Source organism: Meriones unguiculatus, chromosome 9 (genome assembly GCF_030254825.1).
Source record: "Meriones unguiculatus strain TT.TT164.6M chromosome 9, Bangor_MerUng_6.1, whole genome shotgun sequence".
NCBI classification, from domain to species: domain Eukaryota; kingdom Metazoa; phylum Chordata; class Mammalia; order Rodentia; family Muridae; genus Meriones; species Meriones unguiculatus.
The window spans coordinates 4870104-4891277 of NC_083357.1; the positions used below are offsets into that span (position 1 = coordinate 4870104).

At 46.8% G+C, this 21174-nt stretch overlaps 1 protein-coding gene across 1 annotated transcript; it reads left to right on the top strand.

Annotated features, from left to right (window-relative positions):
* The first annotated feature begins 11312 nt into the window (after positions 1 to 11312).
* LOC132656554 (disks large homolog 5-like) lies at positions 11313 to 17034 on the top strand. The gene is made up of 4 exons (XM_060391685.1): positions 11313 to 11458; positions 12116 to 12299; positions 15929 to 16044; positions 16938 to 17034. Exons 1-4 carry the CDS (start codon positions 11313 to 11315, stop codon positions 17023 to 17025), a joined length of 534 nt encoding a protein of 177 aa, XP_060247668.1. The 3' UTR covers positions 17026 to 17034.
* The last annotated feature ends 4140 nt before the right edge of the window (positions 17035 to 21174 follow it).

Sequence of the window (21174 nt, forward strand, 5' to 3'; positions counted from 1 at the left end):
TAGGTGATTGTATCCCAGGTAAGGAAAAACCTAACTGGGTAGGGTTTTGTTTGGTTTTGAAATGTTAGTTTGAATGATTTGATTCTGACCCATGGCACCCAGATTGTTTTCTTCACCTGAATTGAATTTATCCTTCTCTTTTCTATCTCTCCTAATCCTCCTATTTCCTGGTGAATACCAGAGGAAAGGTTCTTATTGAATTATCAAATCTATTATCACTGCATATTTTTTTCTGGGATATCTATTTATTTATTGAAAGACAGCTTGACTCAGAACTTTGTAAAATAATTTACTGCCAGCACATTTGGGGCAGAAAGCTGTTTCCCAGCAGTCAGTCAGCAATAAACTGCTTATTGTTTTCCACAAGACAGGGAAGGAGGACAAAAAGATGAACAGAGCTGTCACTAGGAAGGCCTGGGGTGGAAGACTGGACCACTCCTACCAGGAACTGCTGCCATTAGGAAAGAGTTGGAGCTGTCTCTATGACTGTTCCATCAGAAAACATTTCTCCACTACAGCTTTCTTTGCTGTCTACTGGGCTGCCGCGAAAATGTTGACTTTGCTGGCGGGAAGCTAACAAGAGCAGGAAGGAGGGAGCAGAGTGTCAGTGATACAAATAAGCTTTTACTTTATTTTGTAAACAATACTGCTGAAGCAGAAGCCACCTCAAGTCTTGTTCTCCAGAGATACCCACTATTATGTGTTTTATAGATCTTATATAGCATTTAAAAAGTTGGCTTTTTGTTGGTTGTGCTATTGTTTATTCAATATGATCATAGTTTTCAATATCTTGCCATGTCAGAATTTCTGTTCTCCTTAGTATCTGCTTACTTTATAGACTGAATTTCAAGTCTTAAACAAAACAAGAAACTACTCTTGAATATTAACACTTCAGCATTTTTGAAGCAGTGTTTTTACAAATTTTGACTTCACACCCAAACCACAGTTTGTCTGTAATTAACTCGAATGTATGAAGAGGGTGAAGAATCTGTATAAACTTCCACAATCTAAAAGAAAATGAAAAAGCTTCACAGCTTGGCAGTTGTGGCACACCTTTGATCCAGCATTGGGGAGGCAGAGACAGTGGATCTCTGTGAGTTCAGGCCAGCCTGGTCAACGAAGGGAGAGCCAGATAGCCACAGCTACACAGTGAATCCTGCCTTGAAAAACCAAAAAAACAAAAAGAAAGAAAAGAAACAGTAAAAGCCTCACAAACACTGAACAAGAATTAATCTTCAAAAAGAAAGTGTGAAAGCTGGTGCATCTGCGAAGTCTGATGAGGAGGGAAGCAGTGAAGGTTTTGTCTGCCCCTCTGCGTGCCCCGGCACAATGGCATGTAAGTGACTTCCCTAAAACTCAGAAAGGCTTGCAACTAAAACATGTTACGTATAACTGACGGCTCTGTGTTTTCATAGCTGAAAGACAACACACAATAATTACAGATAATGCAGTTAGCACCGGGCGCAGCAGTAGAGCACTCACCGAGTGAGGTATGGATAGGCATACAATCCTGAGTTCAACATCTAACACTACTGAAAAAGGGTTTGTGATTGAAGAAAATAGTATTTAGATGTCAGAAAAATTAAAAAGTCTATAATGTTAAAAATAAAGCCAGGCAGTGGTGGCACATGCCTTTAATCCCAGCACTTGTGAAGCAGAGGTAGGTGGATCTCTGTGAGTTCAAGGCCAGCCTGGTATACAGAGTGAGTTCTAGGACAGCCAAGGTTACATAGAAAAACCCTGTTTCAAAAAACAAAAAAGCACACACACACATACACACCACACCACACAAAGAAAAAAAAACAAAAATATAAATGCAATGTATAACCATGTAATTCTAAATAATAATAATATCATTTCTATTACAATTTTATGAGACAAATCATATTATATAAGAATACTCGTGAAAAAAAAGATTACTCAAAAAGCAGGGTAAAACATAAGATCACCACAGTGTTTCCCTTAAAATCATTTTCAAAAACCTAAAAGGTAAGGACAGATCTTCTTACAGGAAGTAATGAGTCAGTAACACTTTTGGAATTAAAATTGCTAAAATGTGTAAAAAAAATGACATGCAGGGGGAAGCTGGAAGTTAACTTTAAGGGGAGAGGGAAAAAAAAAACAAGCAAAATGCAAAGCTAGGGTAGAATTCTCCTTCCCTTAAGCACAAGGCTCTAATCCACAGCTTATCTCTGCTGCGGGTAATTCCAGGCCTTTGTCTCCCTAAAGCCCCGGACAAGGTGAACAGTAGCAGCAAATCAAACTAATGCAGTCAGGCTAATACCTGCAGCGCCTCCATTATCCAGCGTCCACCCGAATGAAGTTATTTGGTCTCCTGTAATGGCATTTGTCTCCCCTAAAGCCAGCTAGATAAAGCCCATCGGTAAAGAGCTCTGGCAGGAACAATGTCTGTGTGCGCTGGTGGTCAGCTTCGGAGTTAATCAGTGTTGATAGCAGCTCTTTCCATTGCATCTTATCACATATCACACAAACGGCATCAACCTCCCGCTACCAAGCCCAGCACACAGCACCAACCAGGAACTCCAAAACAGGGGGAGGGGCTAGTCTGTGTACGTGATGTGAAACCCAAGCCATGGGGATAACCGGTCACTTGCTGGCCTTATTCTCCTAGCCCCAAGCAGGACAAAAAACTACTGCCCTTGGCTTAACTTCTGTCTCCTCTTGCTCCCACACAGAGCGGTGGAGGCGACTCCTGGTCACTCTCACTGGGACTTTCATCCCTTTCCATTTCCCTCTCTTCTTTTCTCATTCTTGCCCTTTGATGCTAATTGGTCTTGGCAGGCATGGCGGTGTCAACAAGCTGTATTGAATGAGTCCCACAAATGAGCCCCTCACAAAAGAACTTGTTTATTGCTCTCTTCTATCTGTTGTAAAATCACTAACATTTAGGAACCAAACCACACTTCTACTCACCAGTTTTCTAGGACGGCTGATAGGACCATCTGCTCTAAGGGACAATTATGACAAAGTAATTTCAGTAGATTATACGACAATGCAGGCTATGTGCTGTTTGCCACATCAAAAACTAACTACTAGGGACTGGAGAGGTAACACCGTTGGTAAAGTTCCTGCTGCAGCAAACATAAGAACCAGTACGAAGGCACCTGGCTGGTCGGGGTTTGGAGGAGGGGCTGAAACAGGCAATTCCTGAAGCTCACTGGCCAGGCAGCCGAGCCGAATTGGTGAACTCCAGGTTCAATGAGAAAACCCGACAGAACTAAAAGGGCCGGTGATTTGGCTCACTCCACCAAATCAGAGAACCTGAATTTGATCCCTGGGACACACGTGGCAGAAGGAGAGATCTTACACAAATCGTCCTCTGGCCGCCACACAAACACCATAGCATAAACACACAGGCCACGCACATACAGGGCATATGTGAACACACAAATGTAGCGGAATTTTAATTTAGAACATGGCTGCTCTGGCAGGAGATCACATCCAAAGATGCTTCTAGGTCTGTGTGATCTGGCTGGAATACGAACATGCCTTTAATCCAGGAGACAGAGGCAAGCAGATCTGAGTTCAAGGTCATCCTGGTATAGAGCAAGTATCAGGTAAAAAAAAGCTTAGGTCCAGGATGGTGGTACAAGCCTGTAATCCCAAACAATGAAGGTAAAGTTAGTTTATAAAAGGAAGCACCCATGTTTGAAAATGATGTCTACTTGAGTGGCAGAAAAAGTCACAAATCAGAGAAAGATTTGACAGAATAGGATACACCCAGGAAAAGGAAGCTACTTAAGGGACAATGCAGAGGGAGAGAGAGAGAGAACGAGAGAATTACAGACAAGACAGACAGAGAGACAGAGAGGAGTCAGTTTTACTGGCAGAGCTTAACAGAGACTGAATGAGAGAACAAGCTAGACACAGGTGAAAACCAAGAGCCAGAGAATGAGAAGCAGCCAAAAGATCAGAAAAGATTACTGGAGTTAGTTTGAGGCCAGGAAGAGAAATTCAGAGGCTGAGAGAAAAGCCAGATTGAATAGGTTAGCTGGGAGAGGAGTTTGACCAGAAAAACTGAGTTGAACCAGCCAGCTATGAGCTCAGAAAGAACAAGGAAGGGTGAGCTTATTCAGCAGTAAGTCTCAAAGGCCGAAAACATTCTAGGCCTAGGTTAGATTGTATGGAAGCTGGAAGCTTGCTGGGCCACTTCCAGCAAGCCCCTGGCACTAGAATGGATCAGCCAGGCACCAAGAGCAGCAACAACCCAGCCAGTCCAGTCGGCCCCAGGGGCCCCTCCCAGCCCCATGGCAGGGAACTCCTGACTCCCAGTCAGCGGAACCAGCCACTTACTTAGATTCCTCCTAGGCCAGCCTAGCTGTCCCCAAACAGCCAGCACTGCCCTGCTGAGCCCTGGACAGTAACAACAGAAATGCCCACATCTTCGCCCAGAGAAATCCCACCAACCTAAACTGCCCCTCGTGGGCCCAAAGAAGTCCCTGCAGTCACCTCTGGGCCCAGACAAGCCTTGCAAAACCCAAAACCCAAACATTATTTCTTCTACCCTATTGTCCTTCACTTTTGGGGCAGCCAGGCCTGGTCACCCAGCTTCTTCCGAGGCCCCTAGGTCAGCCAAGGGGACAATCCCTGCTGGATCGGGCACCAGCTCATCATCTCCAGCCTTTGCTATCAGGTCAACCCCTCAGGCCCCTGAGGTCACAGTGGACTGGACACTCTGCCCCACGGGTGGCCCACCAAGCCCCATCAGTGAGTCCTGGAGCCTGAGCTTGTGGATAACTTCTGGGTGAATTTGTTACGCAGCAATTGGACTGCACTAGTGAGAACCTTCACTCAGTAGACCTAAGATGCTTTCCCACGCTGCCCTGAGACAGTTTCCACACTGCCTAGCTGACTGGGGCCTGAGGCTGAGGCCCAGGACCATCGCATCAGCAGGAGAGATGAACTCCATGCCATCTCACTAATTCCTCCACGGTATCAGGCCTCTTGGTGTTACTATGCCCCTCACATGTGTCTTTGATTCTAACTCTGAATCTCATGAATGTGTGTATGTGGCGGTGGGGTGTACATGCATGCCTGTATTAGGTTGGCACCTGTGATGGAGTGCCAGCCTAGGCCTCACTCTCCTCTACAACACCCTTCCACCCAGGCTTCCCTGCCCGGAGCAGAATGGCTCAGGGGGGCTCAGGGCCACACTGTGGATTTGGTTGGCCGGTTTCAGGTCAGTGTGTCTTGGCTGTGGGATGATGCTAGTGTCACCTTGAAGCTTCTCCAGTGCATGAGAGATGTGAAGGGGTGGAGACTCAGTGCCTGCTTCGCCACCAGTCAGGGCTCTTCCTCCACCCCAGAGCACTGCAAGGCAGCTGGAAGCCCCATCTGCACTCTGTCCCTATTGTAATAGTGTCCGGTCCTGATGTTGACACCTGTTACCACAGAGCCTTCTCTGGGCCTGCACCTGTCCCACAGCCCCACTGCATGTCATCAGAGGCATGCACGCCTGCCCCACTCCAATCTCAGGGCAGCCACACACGGAATCCACGTGACTACATGAACCACTGAAGAGGAGGTGACCAGAGCAGAGAGGACCCTAGGCTGGTCACTTCTCTGCTGGCTGCCTGGTGTTCTCCGGGCTGAGTGGGTCTGGAGACCTCAGTCATACCTGCCACCTGTCCTGCAAGTCCTCTGCACCCTTTCTGATGCTCCACTACAACCATTGAACAGAGAATTTGAAAATTATTTTTTTATTATAAAACAAAAAGGGCCATGTTGCTTTTATAACAAAAAATAAATATAAAATATATCTTATATATAAATACAAAAATATATAAACATAAAATACATATAATATATAAAAATATTTTTAAAAAGAAATCAAGATGACTTCCAACTTTATTGTATTAGGACTTCAACATTTAAAAAGACACAACACTTAAAAAGACCTCACAGCTGTTATCAAGCTGAGGGTTCAAGGAACATGCTTTAAGGAAAAGCTTCAGAGATCTGGAGGACATGCATTCCAGGCTGACCATGGGCCAGCTCCTCTTTACAGGAGCTGTCAGGATAAGCAGAAACGTGAGGCTTTAATAAAGCTGCGTGGTGTGAGAACCCTCACTCTCTGCCCTTCTCTGCCCGTGTGTTCTTCTAATGGATGTTGTATCCAAATCTAGCAGTGACACCTTTTTAAGAGCATGTCAATTGTCACATGTGGCTCTGGACAAAAGCATTTGGCTCTTGTCTCTGGTTGAGGCATCATAGCAGTGACCTACAATATGGTCTACTGCATGGGCTGTGTGCTGTTGGATGTTGTCTGTGTGTGTGTGTGTGTGTGTGTGTGTGTGCATGCGTGTGTATGTTCATGCATGTGCGTATGTGTGTTTCCACACGATACCTCTCCATAGCCCAGTCTGACCTCTTACTTGCCATTACCCTCTCTAAGCCTCTTGTTTCCAGGTTTGGGTCATCATATGCTTTCTGAGAGTGTTTGCTGTTGATGTGTTAGGTCCCATCTCTGTTAGCCCAGTGCTCGGGTATCTCCAGCCAGACCTGTGAGCATCTTATCACCTCTTCACTGAGAGCTTCATGGCTGGAGGGAGCTCTCGAAGTTCTACAAGTAATTTTCATCACTACATATATGATTTCTCTTTGGTTTTGGCCCCTCCCCCCAAACTGTATCAGTGTGAGGATCTTCCCCACATGCTTGCTCACTTCAGAGGAATCGTCATCCTGATCTTCATCATCAGCATCCCTGATCCTCATCATCAGCATCCCTGATCCCCATCATCAGCACCCTTTACTTCTCATCTTGTTTAGTATGAATCTCACAGAGGGATAGAGCAATGTTTGCAGACTGAGCCTTCAAATATTCGTGGGTAAAATAGTAAAAAAAGACTCTAATGAAGCAGAGAGACTCTCTAGCTGAAGGCTTTCCCTATATCACAGGACAGGCTCTTGGAGAGGGCTTCTAATCAGTTTGGGGAGAGCTAGTTATCAGGGAGGCCAGGAAGCTCCCAGTGACATCATCAACATTCCCTTCCCTGGGCGATCTCTTGTATCCTGGAACCCTAGTATCTTCTGTGATGTCACTAGTGTTGTAGTGATACCAGCTGCCTGTGGGGTAGTCGTTCAGTGCCTATAGGGTTCAACCTTTGCTGTCAACATGCTATCTAGGCTGAGAAGGCTATTTGGGAGAGAAAAAGAAGAGTGTGGAGAGACTAAAGAGACAGAAGGTATCTGGCCTTTGGTCTTGCTATAGAACAACAAGAAATAAATGGTCCTGGGGAAGGCACAGTGAGTCCTGGGCAGGGGATGGGGAGCTTCGTGGGGGAGGTGAGGTTGAGAAGAGAAGGACTGGGAGCTTCGAGCTTCAGTGAAGCAAGAGACCTATCCTGTTCCTCTGAATTCCTAAAGAGCAGACCCCATCCTGGCAGCTCTGGGTTTTCCTCAGAAGACAGTGAGAATGGCTTTATGAATCCGGTGACCATGTTCTGCCCCTGCCTGGCTTCTCCTTTAACACGATCCTGACGGATCCAACAAGTGACTTACTCTACCTGATTGCCTGTGGTCACTATCAGTTTTCTTCTGGGTTCTGAAAGCACATGGCTGAGGGCTCTGAAGCCAGGTTGCATCCTGTGCAGCTGTGAATAAGCCGGAAGAGGCTGTCCCCGGGTGAGTTTGTGACACAAGCTGGTTAGGAGACACCCACCTCCCACTAGAGAGATGGGACACTTGACAACCACAGTGGGGGAAACTCAAGTCTGGGCTTTCAGAATAAGCTTGGGCAAAGCCTCATCTCTCAGTTTACTTGCTCAACACCCTTCAGTGACAAGGTTTGGGCTCAGATGCAGTAGTGTGTAGGGCATGCGCTGTGTCTGCACTTCTAGCATTGGGGATTTCTGAGACTGCTAACCTCATCTAGCATGTCTTTCCAGTGTGATACAACATTTGAAAGACGCAGTTCTCACCACAGGACTCTTTGCTCTCAGTTGCACCAAGTACATGTCTGAAGCCACAGTCGAGACTTTTGGAGTGACTTTGATCCAGGCTGAGCAAGGTGCCAGCTTTTCATTTCCAGGGCTGTCAGTAAGTGGAAAGGGGTGAAGTGAGGCCCTGGCAAATCTCTAGAGCAAAGGCACCTTGAAAACTCTGTTCTCTTGTGCCCTTTGCCTGCCCTTCTCATGCTCCAGTGATACTGCACTTCAAGCTGACTGTGTCACCTTTCCTAATTCCAGATCAAGGAACTAGGCTTTTGTTTAGCTCTGGGTGAAGCAGCATAGCAGTGACACACCACATATTCTCCCCATGACTTTAACATGATGAATTTTCCCACTAAGAATGCCTTCACATAGTAACATCTGGCCTCTCACCAGCTAGGCATCTTTGCCCAAAGTCCTGTGCAGGAATGGGCCATGTTCTTCCTGTGAATGTCTGCTCATGGTGTCTGAAGTCTCACTTGAGAAGCCCCAGTCCTTAGTGTCTCCGGCCTGCCCTGTCAATAGTTAATCACACATTTGCTGATATCATGGTGCAATGCATTCTGCTGAATCTTTGAAGGAAATTTTCATCGTTACTATGGGAATTATCTTGATTCTGATGGGACCCCACACCCCACATCCTCCACCATCTCTACAGCACCATAAGAGCCCTGTGGATCATTCACGATATGCTTGTTCACTTCAGGGGAACTGATCTTTCTTCCTCAGCATCCTGACTCAATTTCCTAGCAACCTTTATTTTTCACTTATTGATTAGAGATCTTGAGGGGAGGAAGAGCTTTTCCTGAACTGTGTTTGGAACATGAGTCTTAAACAACCCATACATGAAGTAATGATAGGATTCTAGTAAAACAGAGATGCTTGCTTTGAAAGGGGGAGGAGTTTAAAGTCTTCCCATTTGTCTGAGGGAAGGCTCCTGGAAAAGACAGCTCGCCTTCTGGTGATTTGAGGAAGAGCCAGTTAGCAGGTAAGTATGGGCTGCTGGAATGTCCACTCTCTGGACATTCCACTGTATCCTGGAGATGTCAACAGTGTTGTGGCAACACCAACTGCTCTTGGGAGCATTTGGTCAGTGCCTATAGGTTTCGGCCATAAGCATGTTCTCAAGGCTGAGAAGACTATTTGGGAGAGCAAATCAAGAATGTGGAGAGGCCAGAGAGAGGAAGGAGGAAGGTGGCCTTCAGTCCTGGAGCAAAACGGGAAGAAATAAATGGTCCTGGAGAATGTACAGAGAGTCCTAGGCAGGGCTGTGAGCTTCTCAGAAAAGGAGGGACTTGAACTGGATATTCCTGTAATGTGGCTCAGCAGCTGGGAGCCTCTGGGAAGCAAAAACATTATCCTGCTTTTCTGTTTCCTAAAGAGCAGACCCGGTCAAGGATTTTTCATGGTTAATGTGGCAGGGAGGCAGGAATTAACAAGGCCACAGCTGCTGTGCTGGTAGCCCCATTACTTCAATCTGAGGAGCAACATAATTCAGCGGGAGGCACAGACAGACTAAAGAGGTGTCCCTCTAAGGATCGGGTGTTGATGCGCTCTGTTCTCAGCAGATTCCTATAAGTTCCTTAGGTATCTGAGACCAATAAAAAGGAAAGATACTTCCCTAGACATGTACCATGGTCACACACATTCAGATGCTTTGCTCTTGGACCCATGTGACCAGAGTTTCCGGGCCTCCAGGACTTAGCTGTATCACATTAGATATGAGCTGACCTTGCCCTCTAAATCTTCATGTGTGGACTAGCTTATGCCCTCCATGACCAAGGGGACTGCAGTAGGGACTGAGGCACATATGTAGCCATGGTGGTTGAGGACAGAGACATGGCTTACAGGCCCCAGCTGGAGAATAATTTCCCTGCTCTTTCTGGGCTTCACTGGGTCTCTTGCATTTCCTCTCACCCAGGGTTCCTCTTGTGACTCAGTATGGTCTCTCCTGGCCTTGTGCTGTTCAACTATGGAAGTTCACCTGCATTTACCTACCTACAGGGTCTACTGGGAAGGCAACATCCCAACCCTCCACCATCACTACACAGAAGCAGCAGATGACAAAGTTGGAGGAACTGACCGTCCAGCTACAAAGGATGACATATGAGAGGGATGAACTGAGTCTAATCCTGGATCTTTATACCGACAAGGATTTGAACAGGTAGTCATTAGGCCCAGCTCTCTATTGACGCTCTTGACCCCTTTGTGTCAACCCCAGCATTCCTCACATCACAGGAGGCTGCACCCCCAGGGTGTCCTCATGTCAAAACTGATTTTCCTGAGTGCATCTGAGCAGCAGAACTTGAAGCCTGGGCAGGTGTGAGATGGGGACCAAGGCTGTTCTGCTTCCTTCAATGTAAAGCAGAGTTTGTGGCCTGAATCACAGTCTGGAGACAGGTATAGAAGTGTGTGAGCTCTCATCCTGCATTTTAGGAAGACTTGACAGGTGTTGGTTTGCGGGAGATGCCAGGTGCTGTGAGTTTGCGGTGAGACTTCATATCTGAGCAGCACGTGCTTGGGTGTCTGGTTGTTCCTGGCAGCAGCTGGAGGGGCCTGGTCCCACTTGGTGCCTCTCACTGTGTAACTGAGAGGCCTGGATTTCATCACTGCTCCTCTCTGGTCTTGTCCATTATATTCTGAGAGAATGACACCTCCCTGTATTTCTTTGGCATGCTAATTATGTTTGTGTATGTGTGTGTGTGTTTGTGTGTGTGGATGATAGAGAGAGAGACAGAGACAGAGAGAAACACAGATACACAGAGCGTGAGAGAGAGAGCACTTTGTCTATCGTGTGGACAATGTATGGACTCCTTCCAGATCCTGGGAGCCCAGGGTCAGTGATGAGCCTTGGCATTTTTCTGTCTCACAGTTTCCAGGTGATGCCAGTGCTGAGGCCAGAGAGCCCCTCTGTGCAGCACAGCTCTTGGACCCAGTGCTCACCCTGGTGGCACACTGGAATCTCCTGGGGAGTTTATAAAGCCGCTTCCATGGAAATATTAATGATGTGCTCTGGGAATCTATGTAGCAGTAGGAGCCCAGGATCAAAAACCCCTGCTCTGAAGACAGGAGAAATGTCATCACAAGTTTTTTATGAGCCCAGGCCTGTGGCACAGACTCCTGGGAACTTTTTAGAGATCTAGTGTATTCCTTGAGGCCCACTGAGGAAGTTCACAGCTCCCTGTGTTTGGTCGCCCTGTCTCTGCTGGCCTGGGGCCAGGATAATAAGTTTAATAAGCACCAGGAAGTCCCAGTACCTAGGAGTCAGGATGAGGAATCTTCTGGGCCTCAATAGTACAGGACACAACCTAAATTCATGTGATCCTTGAGGCCTGTGTTCATGGGGCTCTTTACTCCCGGGCCATGCCCTACCACAGGATGAATTCTGAATTCAAGATATTGAAAACACAACATCAGAACGTGATGTCAGACCTGCGGACATTGCCCAAGGAGTTAAATGAGGCCTTGCTGAGGCGCAAGAAGCTGTCTGAGGAGACCAAATCCTGCCGGTGAGTGACTGACTTGGCTGGGACCACAGCGCTTGGCAGGGACTGCTTCTGCCCTTCTTACCTTTAAACCAAACTGCGGGCTCTGGTTCTAGCTTGTCTGCCTCTTAGCAAGCAGCCTGACTTGGGGCTCTTGGACTTGTACATCTTGGACTCAGTTTGGCTCTGTGTGCAGAGACTATGAGCCCCTCCGAGCACTGTCCTGCCATCCTCAGGAGCCTCTAGATAGAAAAGAGGTTTACTTCAGGAGGGGGTCGTCAGACAGACCAGGCCCACTGGGGCTTTGGCGGGGCATTTCCAGAGCTGGTTTCAATGGGATAGACTATTCCTTATGGGTCACCTGTCCTCCCTCAGAGGGTATTTGCCCTCAGTCTGATATGTTTTTCCAATACCATGGACTGATTAGCACACTTGGGGGTCAATTCGTGTTCTGGGAGGTAGATGGGTCCCTTTGGTGTCAGAGTTCTCAGAAGAACTTTGAGTCTCTCAGGAATTTGGCTGTTCTCTGGATTTGCCTGCCTCTAGGTGATGCTGTCATAGTTACTGTGAGCTCCAACCTGGGCCTTGCTGGAGACTAGGGCCCTTGCAGGGATGATGGTACTTGGTTGTGGGAGCAGATAAACTCTGGCTGGCATTCACCGTATTTTGATTCTGGTTCAGCATCTGTCACAGCCGGCTCCTGAGTGAGTGGACTCAGCTGAAGCATGAAGTGAGCACGCTGAGGAAGGAGAACAGAAAGCTGCTGAGGAAGCAGACTCTTCTGCAGCAGTGCTGTGAGGAGGGAAAGAGGATCTGTGAGGAGGCCCGTGAGAAGATCAATAGCCCCCGGGCCAAGCAGCAGCAGGTAGGTTGAAGCAGCAGGCTATGTGGGGCATCACCAAAAGAGTAACACAGAGCTTTGAGTGATGAGGTCAGGGGTCTGTAGATCTTTCACTTTGCAGGGGTCATGTGAGGTCAGGTAGGAAGCAACTTGCAAGGATTAGAGCCCAGTTCAAATACCAAATGAGTGGTTCTCATTGTTATCTTTTGGGGTGGGATGTGGCCTTTCTCCCTCTTGTTCCCTGTATCCCAAGGTGGTCTCTTGGCCCTGCCCAGATCTTGGGTCACACTGACAGAAGCCTGAGTAGCAGCTGGTCAGCACTCTTTTCTCTGAGTGCTGCTGGAGAGTTCTCTCCTGGAGCTTAGAGTCTGTATGCAATTGGATGACCACAGATGTGGGAAAGGCTTTTGACAGGCTGGGATTTGGTGTGAGATATTTGAGACTTCAAGAGAAAATGTTCTGCAACTACCTCATCATTAGCTGCCTAAGCAGTGCGCTCTGCTGGGCATTTTTAGTTCCAAAAGGATGGAGAGCTGTCGTGGGTCTCCCTTGAAACAACTGGTATATATACTGTAAAATTCAACAGTTCATCCAGCATGATGTCCTTCTCATTGCTTTCTGCTCACTTATGATTTCTGTGGGGCATGCATGCATGTGGGTGTGTGTGTATGTGTGTGTGTGTGTGTGTGTACCCGTGCGTGTGAGTGCACGCATGCGTGCATTTGTGAAGTATGCATGTCTGTGCAGATATGTACCTTCTTGGGTGCATTTGAAGGCCAGATAATGGTGTCCTGTATTGTCCTGTTCTCTCCATTATTGCCTTGAGCCCAGTTCTGTCACTGAACCTCAGTCAAACTTTCTGTTGGCTAAGCTGAATGGCCAGCACTCTTGGGACCTCTTGTCCCTCTCAGGTGGAGATCCTTGTCTTGTTTAGTCTCATCTAGTTTTGACAAGGTTCAATTGCTCAGAGAGAGGAAAAACATGGTGACTTTCTCTTCATTCCTACACATTTTTATTGTTTTGTATTTATCATTTTTAAAATAAAAAAAATCAAACAATACAGCCATTTTAAAAATACAATGTAATTTCTCTACATTCCCTGCACAGACTTCACCTCCTGGGAATTTTGGTTTTTCTCATTGGCATCATCACAGCATGACATCCCTCAGTGCATCCTTTGTGGACATTTTGTTGCTGACTGTATCATGTGCCTGGCTGTGTGTCTGGACAAATTCCTCCTCCTAGCTGTACAGAATGTTGCATTTCAGGAAAGCCATGTAGTTTCCCTCACAGCCTCATACTGACTGACTGGGGTGCTGTTCTCCTACTGAGTGAGCTGCCATCTGTTGAAAAGTCCCCGCGTAATGACCCCGGGTCACTGTCTTCCTCTGGTCCTACCAAAGTCTTCTTTGCAGGAGCCAGGGTAGGTTAACTAAGGAGACTTTGATGGGTCAACTTGGATCTAGCCAGAAGCTTTGCTTGGAGCCCTCCTTCCTGGATTTTGGTCTTGTGTGGCCCAACTTGGCTGGACCAGTGCAGAGGTTGTAAGTTACTTGTAGGGTCAGTGAGTCTCAGGATGAAAAATGTCCTGGAAGAGGAAGTAAGTGCAAACATGGGCAGCAAAGCCTGGGTGAGTCTAAGAGCCTTGTACACGGCTGACAGGTCCCACTACCTCCTCATGCAGCAGAAAGGTGTTACAACACAGCAGACCTCTCACTGGCGTGTGTGTGTGTGTGTGTGTGTGTGTGTTTGTCTGTGTGATGCACTTGTGGGCATCTGTTTGAATGTACGATTGTGTGTGAGAGTTTATATGTGCTTGTGTTTGTGTGTGTTTATGTATATGTGTGAATATTTGTGTAAGCTTATGCATGTGTATAGGCCCTTGTTTGCACAGTGTGTATGTGTGTGTGTGAACGTGCCCAGGTATGGGTAAGTGTGTGTGTGCTCATGTTGCCTTTATGTGTAGGGAAGAGTGCTTGTGTACATGTTTGCATATAGAGGGGTGCTTGTGTGTGTGTGTGTGTGTGTGAATGTGCATGGCTGTATTCGTGTGTGTGTGTTTCTGCATATATGTATGTTCACTTGTTCATGGAACATCCTAAATGGTGATAGAGACCAACTCTAATGTCTTTAATGAGAAAGCACTGTGTCCGCTCACATGCCTGCTTATGCACCTGCTGGTCTTTCTGCTTGCCCACCTAGCTCGCTGGAACAAAGGACAGAAAAGCTGCCATAAACTCAGATCTGACACATTCAGGTGTTTGTAGGGTCAAAAGTGTCTGTAAAAAGTCCTTTGGAGAAAACACGGGAATGGAGTCCTTGGAGGAGAGGAGGAGGCTGCTGTGGCAAATCGTGGTGCTTGAGAGTCAGGAAAGGCTGGCTAGGGGTTTGTGTCCCTGCTCTGCTCTTGGTGAATAGTGACTGCTCACTGGTTGGTCAGGTGGCTCCGTGTGTCTTCCCTGCATCCTGTTTTGTTATCGTCATTGCCTGCAGCCATTTTCTTTCCACCTTTGCCTAGCCTTGGCTCAGTACACCGTGGCCTTGGACCTCTGCCTGGATTTTATTCTTTGAGAGATTCTGAATTGTGTGCGGTTGCATCTCAGTCTTGCAGAAGGCTGATAGCCATGCTGAAGTGTGAGAACTGGCTGCCTCAGTGCAGGCCCCTTAGGCTCGAGATGGTCTAAAGCATTCACCCTGTGCTGTGTCTGCGGCATCAGTAAATGCTTTTATTCAAATTCATTCAAATCGAATTCAAAATCAGCCTCAGGGAGGGTTGGGAGAAACCAGGACCCTCAGACATTGCTGGTGGTGTTTAATGGGATGGCCCTGTGAGAAGCACAATTTTTCAGAGAGTTGAACTGCAGTCCCAAGGCGACCCAGCAATTCCAGAACAAGAAGTAGTTATCTACAGAAAGACTAGGGGACATAGGGACATAGCAGCCTTCTTTGAACAGCCTGAAGCAGAAACATTATAGATGTCCATCAGCTGATGAGAAAAAAGTATGTGGTCCAGCTCTTCATGGACTGTTGTTCAGCATGAAATGATAACTTGCAATCACTCAGCCTTGAGTAAGCCAGCCCCTGTTACTCAAAAAACCCCTGACACACTCACCTTACAGGGAGGAGTTGTTTTGGCTTCTGGTTGTGGAGATCTTCTCGTTTCAATGCTCATTGTTTGGGGCCCTAAGTGAGGAAGGCTGTGACTAAGGGAGCTTCATTTGGAAAAGCTGCTCACCTTGGACAACTGGGAAAGAGTGAGCCAGAGCAAGGGTCTGGTCCACCTTCATCCCGTGGTCCTGTGCTGGGAAACAAGCCAACACTGCACAGCCTTGGGAACTTGCAAAGCAGGCTTGGCTAACAGGCCAAGGGCCTAGGGTTCAAATGTCTATGTATTAGGTTTACACAGGAGGTACTTTATAGACTGAGCTGTCTTAATTCCCTGCCCACTGTGCTCATGTCGCATCCACGGAAGGATACATTTCTTCTCCATAGTATCCTGGTTGATCTACTATATTAACATTAACTGGAAACTGAACAGGCTACTGCAATACAGTGTGTCTGTATGTGTACACACAAGTTGTGTGTTCAGGAGTGTGTGTGTCTGTGCACACACAAGCACCACTCCACTGAGAACACACTGTTCTAATGAACAGGAACAGGAAGGATTGGAGGAAAGACTGGAGGACACAACGAAGCAGAAAGAGCTGGTCACCCAGCAAAGGGACTTGGAAGAAAAGAGCCAACATCACTTCAATGACTCTGAGATGAGGTAGGGATCCATGGTGGGAGGAAGGTGGAGCCAAGTGGATTCCCTGTTCCTACATCTCTGACTGTTTAGGGTTTCTGGGCATCTGCATGACTCTCAGCCAGGGAAAAAAACTCCTCAGAGGATTGTGCTGGTCCACTCACCAAGATTCTCTCCAGGAAACAATGTTTGATCCTGGGAATTGTGCCCCTCTTCCTCCCTTTTGTGCTCTCCCATATGACCTGAGTAACTTGTCCCTTAGGTCTCCCCACAAACCCTCCTATGGTAGTCCCAAACCTAGCAGGAGGAGCATTACTGTGGAAGACAGAGAATCTTCTGCCGCTTTATTTTCCTTCAGTAACATCACCTTTAGAGGTCAGTTCCTACCCTTGGGCAGATTTGCATGCAGCACACTCCTGCTGATGATACAGGATCTCTTCAGTGCACATTGGTTTCCTGTGAAATTTTTTTTCTCTAGTTTAGGGGTTGACAAGTTAACACAGGCATGTTTTTGTGTTGCAGAAAAAAGAAATCCCAGCCTTCCCTCAGTGCTGTGTAGGCTCCCCAGAGGGCCTGCTTATGGTTTACCAGTTTGCTCACATCTCTCCTCAACTGTGACTCAGACATTGCCACACTGCTTTTTTTCAAAAGAATGATTCTGGAGTATTGGAGAAACATGCTGGGTTTTTCTTTTTTCTAGTCCAGCACTGTGTGTTGTCCTTGGTTCAGCTTCCAGCAGTTTTAAAAAGCTCAGAAACACTCCAGGCCCAGGAACTCTCTGACCCTTCTCCCTTGGGGAGTCAGGGAATGGCCTCAGCTGAGAAATCATGCTAGACTGTCCAGGTGAATAGAGCTCATGCGAGCTCAACTGCTGACCTGGCAGACACTCACCAGGCCTGTGGTCCTTCCTCCCCTAGGACTCAAGAACTCCAGTGTGAGCAGGAACATGCCACAGCCCAGGATGCGAGCGCCCTGCAGACAGAGCTGCTGGAGGAGGGTCACTGAGTGTACCAGGCAAGTGAGCCAGCATTCCATGCCATCCCCAGCAACTGTGGCAATCCTGGGGTGGGTTTCTTCTTGACTCTGGTTTCCTGTGTGTCAATAGGCCCTGATGTTGTCTAGCCTCTGGCCCAGCGAGGGTGCTTCTGGGTCTGACTGATTGCCTTTCTTCACTGACAGCACACTTGAGAGAACTGAGGAGGACAAACAAAGCCACAGACAACTTGAGCACAACATTCTGCACTAGGATCAAGACCTCCTCAGAAAACACACACTGTGAACTGTGAACTCACCTGGGAGGCCAGTACCACCAACCTCCAGCTGATGCAGCCCTAATCTGATCCACAGGTCTGTTGGCTTCCTACTCCAGGAGAAAACATCAAAAATAAGATACAGAAAATAGGATACGGAAAACCTGAGACTATTCACGACCCTGACACCCACCAGGAAGTGGCCCCAGTAAGGGGCAAAACAACATGTTACTCTGTCAGGGGCTTTGGAGAGCTGAGTCATCTGCCCTCCATATGTGGCAGGAAATATGTCACGGAAGACTATGTCAATGCCACACAGTTATCCAGACAGACCATCTGAAAGCATCCCAGTCTTTCTCCAGCACAGTGTTGAAGCTGCACATGTCACACACATCTGATGCTTAGGTTAATGCTCTACAGAGATGACAACTGTCCCTCAGCCCTGTGTTAGTCAGTTGTCCTTCCATGGGGAAAACGACTGGGTTTTCTTCAGTCTCACAGCCTGGGCTGAAGAGACTAGTCCTGAGAGTAGATTTATGGAGGGCGTCTGAGACATCTTTGACATTCTTCGGGTATGCAGGGGCTCTTGAATAAGCACTCACAGGCGTATGTTGGCTAAGAATCACACAGTGGCTAACACATCACAGGATCAGCCTGCTGTAGACTTTCTTCTTTTTCACAGCCCAAAGGCTCTGTGTCATAGGCTGTGTGTATGACGCCATCAGTGGGTGGTAATATAACAAGAAGCATCTCTTAGGGCCACAAAGAGTGCTCTAGGAACTACCACACAATGTTAACCCAGCAGGAACTAACAGTCATTTGGCTGGGAAACCAGATAATGTGATGCTCAAGAACGATGCACAGTGTTGCTGGATAATGTGAAATCTAATAAAAAGCATGCGTATAGAACACACCATTCCAAAGTTATCCAGAGGTAGTATGGCGACCTACAGCTAGCACAAAGAATTTGACTCCAAGCCACAGAGACTCTGATCAGATCCAGCTGTGTATAAAGGAAAGCTACAGGGGAATCACTTGTATATCATGTGACAGTACAACAAATAGGCAGTAACAGCAGATACGATCTTCAGGGAACACGGCCTGAGCTGCTACCAGTGATGTGCCTGTAGCTGATGAGGTTTGGGCATGACCCTTGATGGCCAAAACATCAAGACCAAAGACAAATCTTGAGTTTTCAGAACAATCAACACTTGATAAGTTTGGGGAGAAACAAAAGTGAGAGCCCCACAAAGTATTTACCATGCAGCTCCGAATCCTAGTGGAAAGACTAATGCTGGATATTATGTAGTTAATCTGTACCCCAGAGGTGTCAGCAAATTCTGTAATTTTCGGGTGATTAGGCATGCTGAGGAACTATTTAAAAGATACATATTCCTAATACATGGAACATGAGTTACTGTCGGCTCATCTAGACACCTACAAATATCTTATAAATCCATGACTTGCTCTCTGCTGCATGTACCATGCAAGATTTTTCCAGGCTATGAAGAGCATCCTCCACAAGCAAGTTCTACCCAATATGTCAGAGAAAATTCAGGATTCCCATTCCTCTCTTGATAAGGCAGACAGTGAATGATGAATGCTTACGTTTCAAGGTTTAAGAGGAATGACCTGAGGATTCACAGTAACAAGTGAATCCCACTGTAACAAAGCATTTCAGAGATGTCTACTGGCTCAGTTTGACCCTGTGTGGCTGCAGTTGCTCAGGTCTCAAGGCTGTGGGATTGGACCAGGTCATTATTGACCATAACTGTGTAGGGACTGTAAGATCTGTGATAATTCTCAAGCTAAGAAACTAAAAAGCTTCGCTTTCAGCAGCTTAATGTGAAAAGCACAGATCTGTGAATGGATGAAGCGTTAAGTGCATAAGGCTGAGCACTTCAGAGCCAAGGAAGAAACACTATATGCAGACAAGCACTTCTGTATGGAGGATGTGTTAGTAAAATGGAGAAATGTATGGGCTTCAGGGAAAAACCATCAGGACTCTGATGTTAGAAATTATATGCTAAAAATGGTTGGAACAGATCAAGAAGATGAACTTTGAAACATTTATCCTCAGGAGTGGAATGATTTGAGTTGAGTAAATGTTGGGGCCCAGGTAGACAAGGGAAGTGGGTTTCCACCCAGGGATTGGGTTCCCCTTTTGGGGAGCGCTTCAGAGAAGTGCTGAGGCACATCAAGAGTTACTGGGCATCCTGGAGAAGACATAGTGTATGAAATTTGGTGCTTGTTCTGATGGATCATCAAGGTTTTTAATGGAGAGCAGGCAAGAGAATTTGAAAGACTTTGAGCCAAAGGCTCATCTAAGACTTACTGTACAAAGCCCTCAAGGAGGCATGGCTACACTCTTCTTGAATAGTTATTACAATCACTGAGTGTCTGCCTACCAATTTCCAAGGCCAGCCACAGGCTACAGGTCTCCGCTGCTAAATCTGCAGCAAGAGAATATTGCTTAGCTTAATTTTTTGTTTGGTTTTTTTGGTTTGAGTTTTGTTTGCTTTGATTTTTTGGTTGTCTTTTTGTTTGAGGTTTTGTTATTTCTTTTGTTCTTATTGACTTACTAGTTTGCTAAGGCTATACACTGTGTATAATGACTGTCCCCTTTAAGCCCCTATTGAGTAAAACAAGTGTATTTTTATGAATTAAAAAAAGTGATCTCCAAACTCACCCTGCTTAAAACCCTTTTTTATTCAGGTGTGGTGTCACAGTCCTGTGACCCCAAAACCCACAGAAAAAGATGCATCTCTGCAAGCTGCAGGGGGGTTGGGCCACATAGTGAGCTCCCAGCCTGCCAGAGCTACACAGGGGGGTTGGGCTTTTGAGTGGATACTGTGGTCAGCTCTGTGGATATTGATTTCATCATGGAAAAAGTATCCACACTGTGTCCTAGAGGTCATGTATTTAGCTACCCCTAAAATATGATACTCTGTGGATGATCGTGTGGACCAAATTAATGAGAAACACAACAGTCTTGTTCTAATGATTCTCAGAAAATAAAAGCATTCGCCAAGGGAATATAAAAAAAATCGGGAAACCTGGAGCTATCTGCCTCTGGTTTCCTTGAAGTACAGCATCAGTGAGAACTGCACAGCAAAAATAATTCCAAGATGTGTTTTTCTTTTGTTTTTGTTGTTGATTTGTGCACTTTGTCCTTGCTCTCTATTTGGTGCCTTTGGTATTTAACATTTAACTTATGTGAGCGCTCTGTTTTCATGCACACCAGAAGAAAGAATCAGATTTCCTCACAGATGGTTGTGAGTCACCATGTGTTTGCTGGGTATTGAAATCAGGACCTTTGGAAGAGTAACCGCTGAGCCATCTCTCCAGCCCCAGATTTATTTTTTTTATTTGTATTTTTTTATTTGTATGTGTGTTTTGCTGTGGACCACATACATGCAATTCCGCCAGAGGCCAGAAGAGGGCACTGGATTCCACCTGGAACTGAAGTTAGAGGGTTGTTAGCTGCCTTGTGGGTCCTCTGAGAGGCAAATGCTCAAACGCAGGAGCCGTTTTCCAGCCCCTGCACTTGACTTTTGTCCTTCCGTCCTTGCGTGCTGTACTTGATGGGCCGGATCACAACCGAGCGAAGGACGAAGATTTTGGAGACCTGTGGGGACACCTACTTGAGGTGGACATGCTGACTGTCTTGGGCTGCCTCGCCGGCATTCGTGGGTTCAGGGTCCTGCCTCGGCGTCTCCTCCTGTCCGGGCTGGAGCAGATCTCTCACGTCTCAGCCTGGCGCTCGTCTCTCTCCTGGAGACTGTGGGATGATTGCAACAGTTACTGGTCACCCTGCTCACAGCAGAAGAAAGGTTGGAAACTAAGAAAGTGGTCCTGGGTCAGGAGGGAATCTCTGGTTGATAACACTAATCGTATTGAATAT

Excerpts from the sequence above, each read along its gene's own strand:
- LOC132656554 (XM_060391685.1), top strand. The coding sequence starts at position 11,313 with ATGCCCTACCACAGGATGAATTCTGAATTCAAGATATTGAAAACACAA. Across the intron at positions 11,459-12,115 it reads GAGGAGACCAAATCCTGCCG|CATCTGTCACAGCCGGCTCC; the intron begins GTGAGTGACTGA and ends ATTCTGGTTCAG. Across the intron at positions 12,300-15,928 it reads CCCGGGCCAAGCAGCAGCAG|GAACAGGAAGGATTGGAGGA; the intron begins GTAGGTTGAAGC and ends TCTAATGAACAG.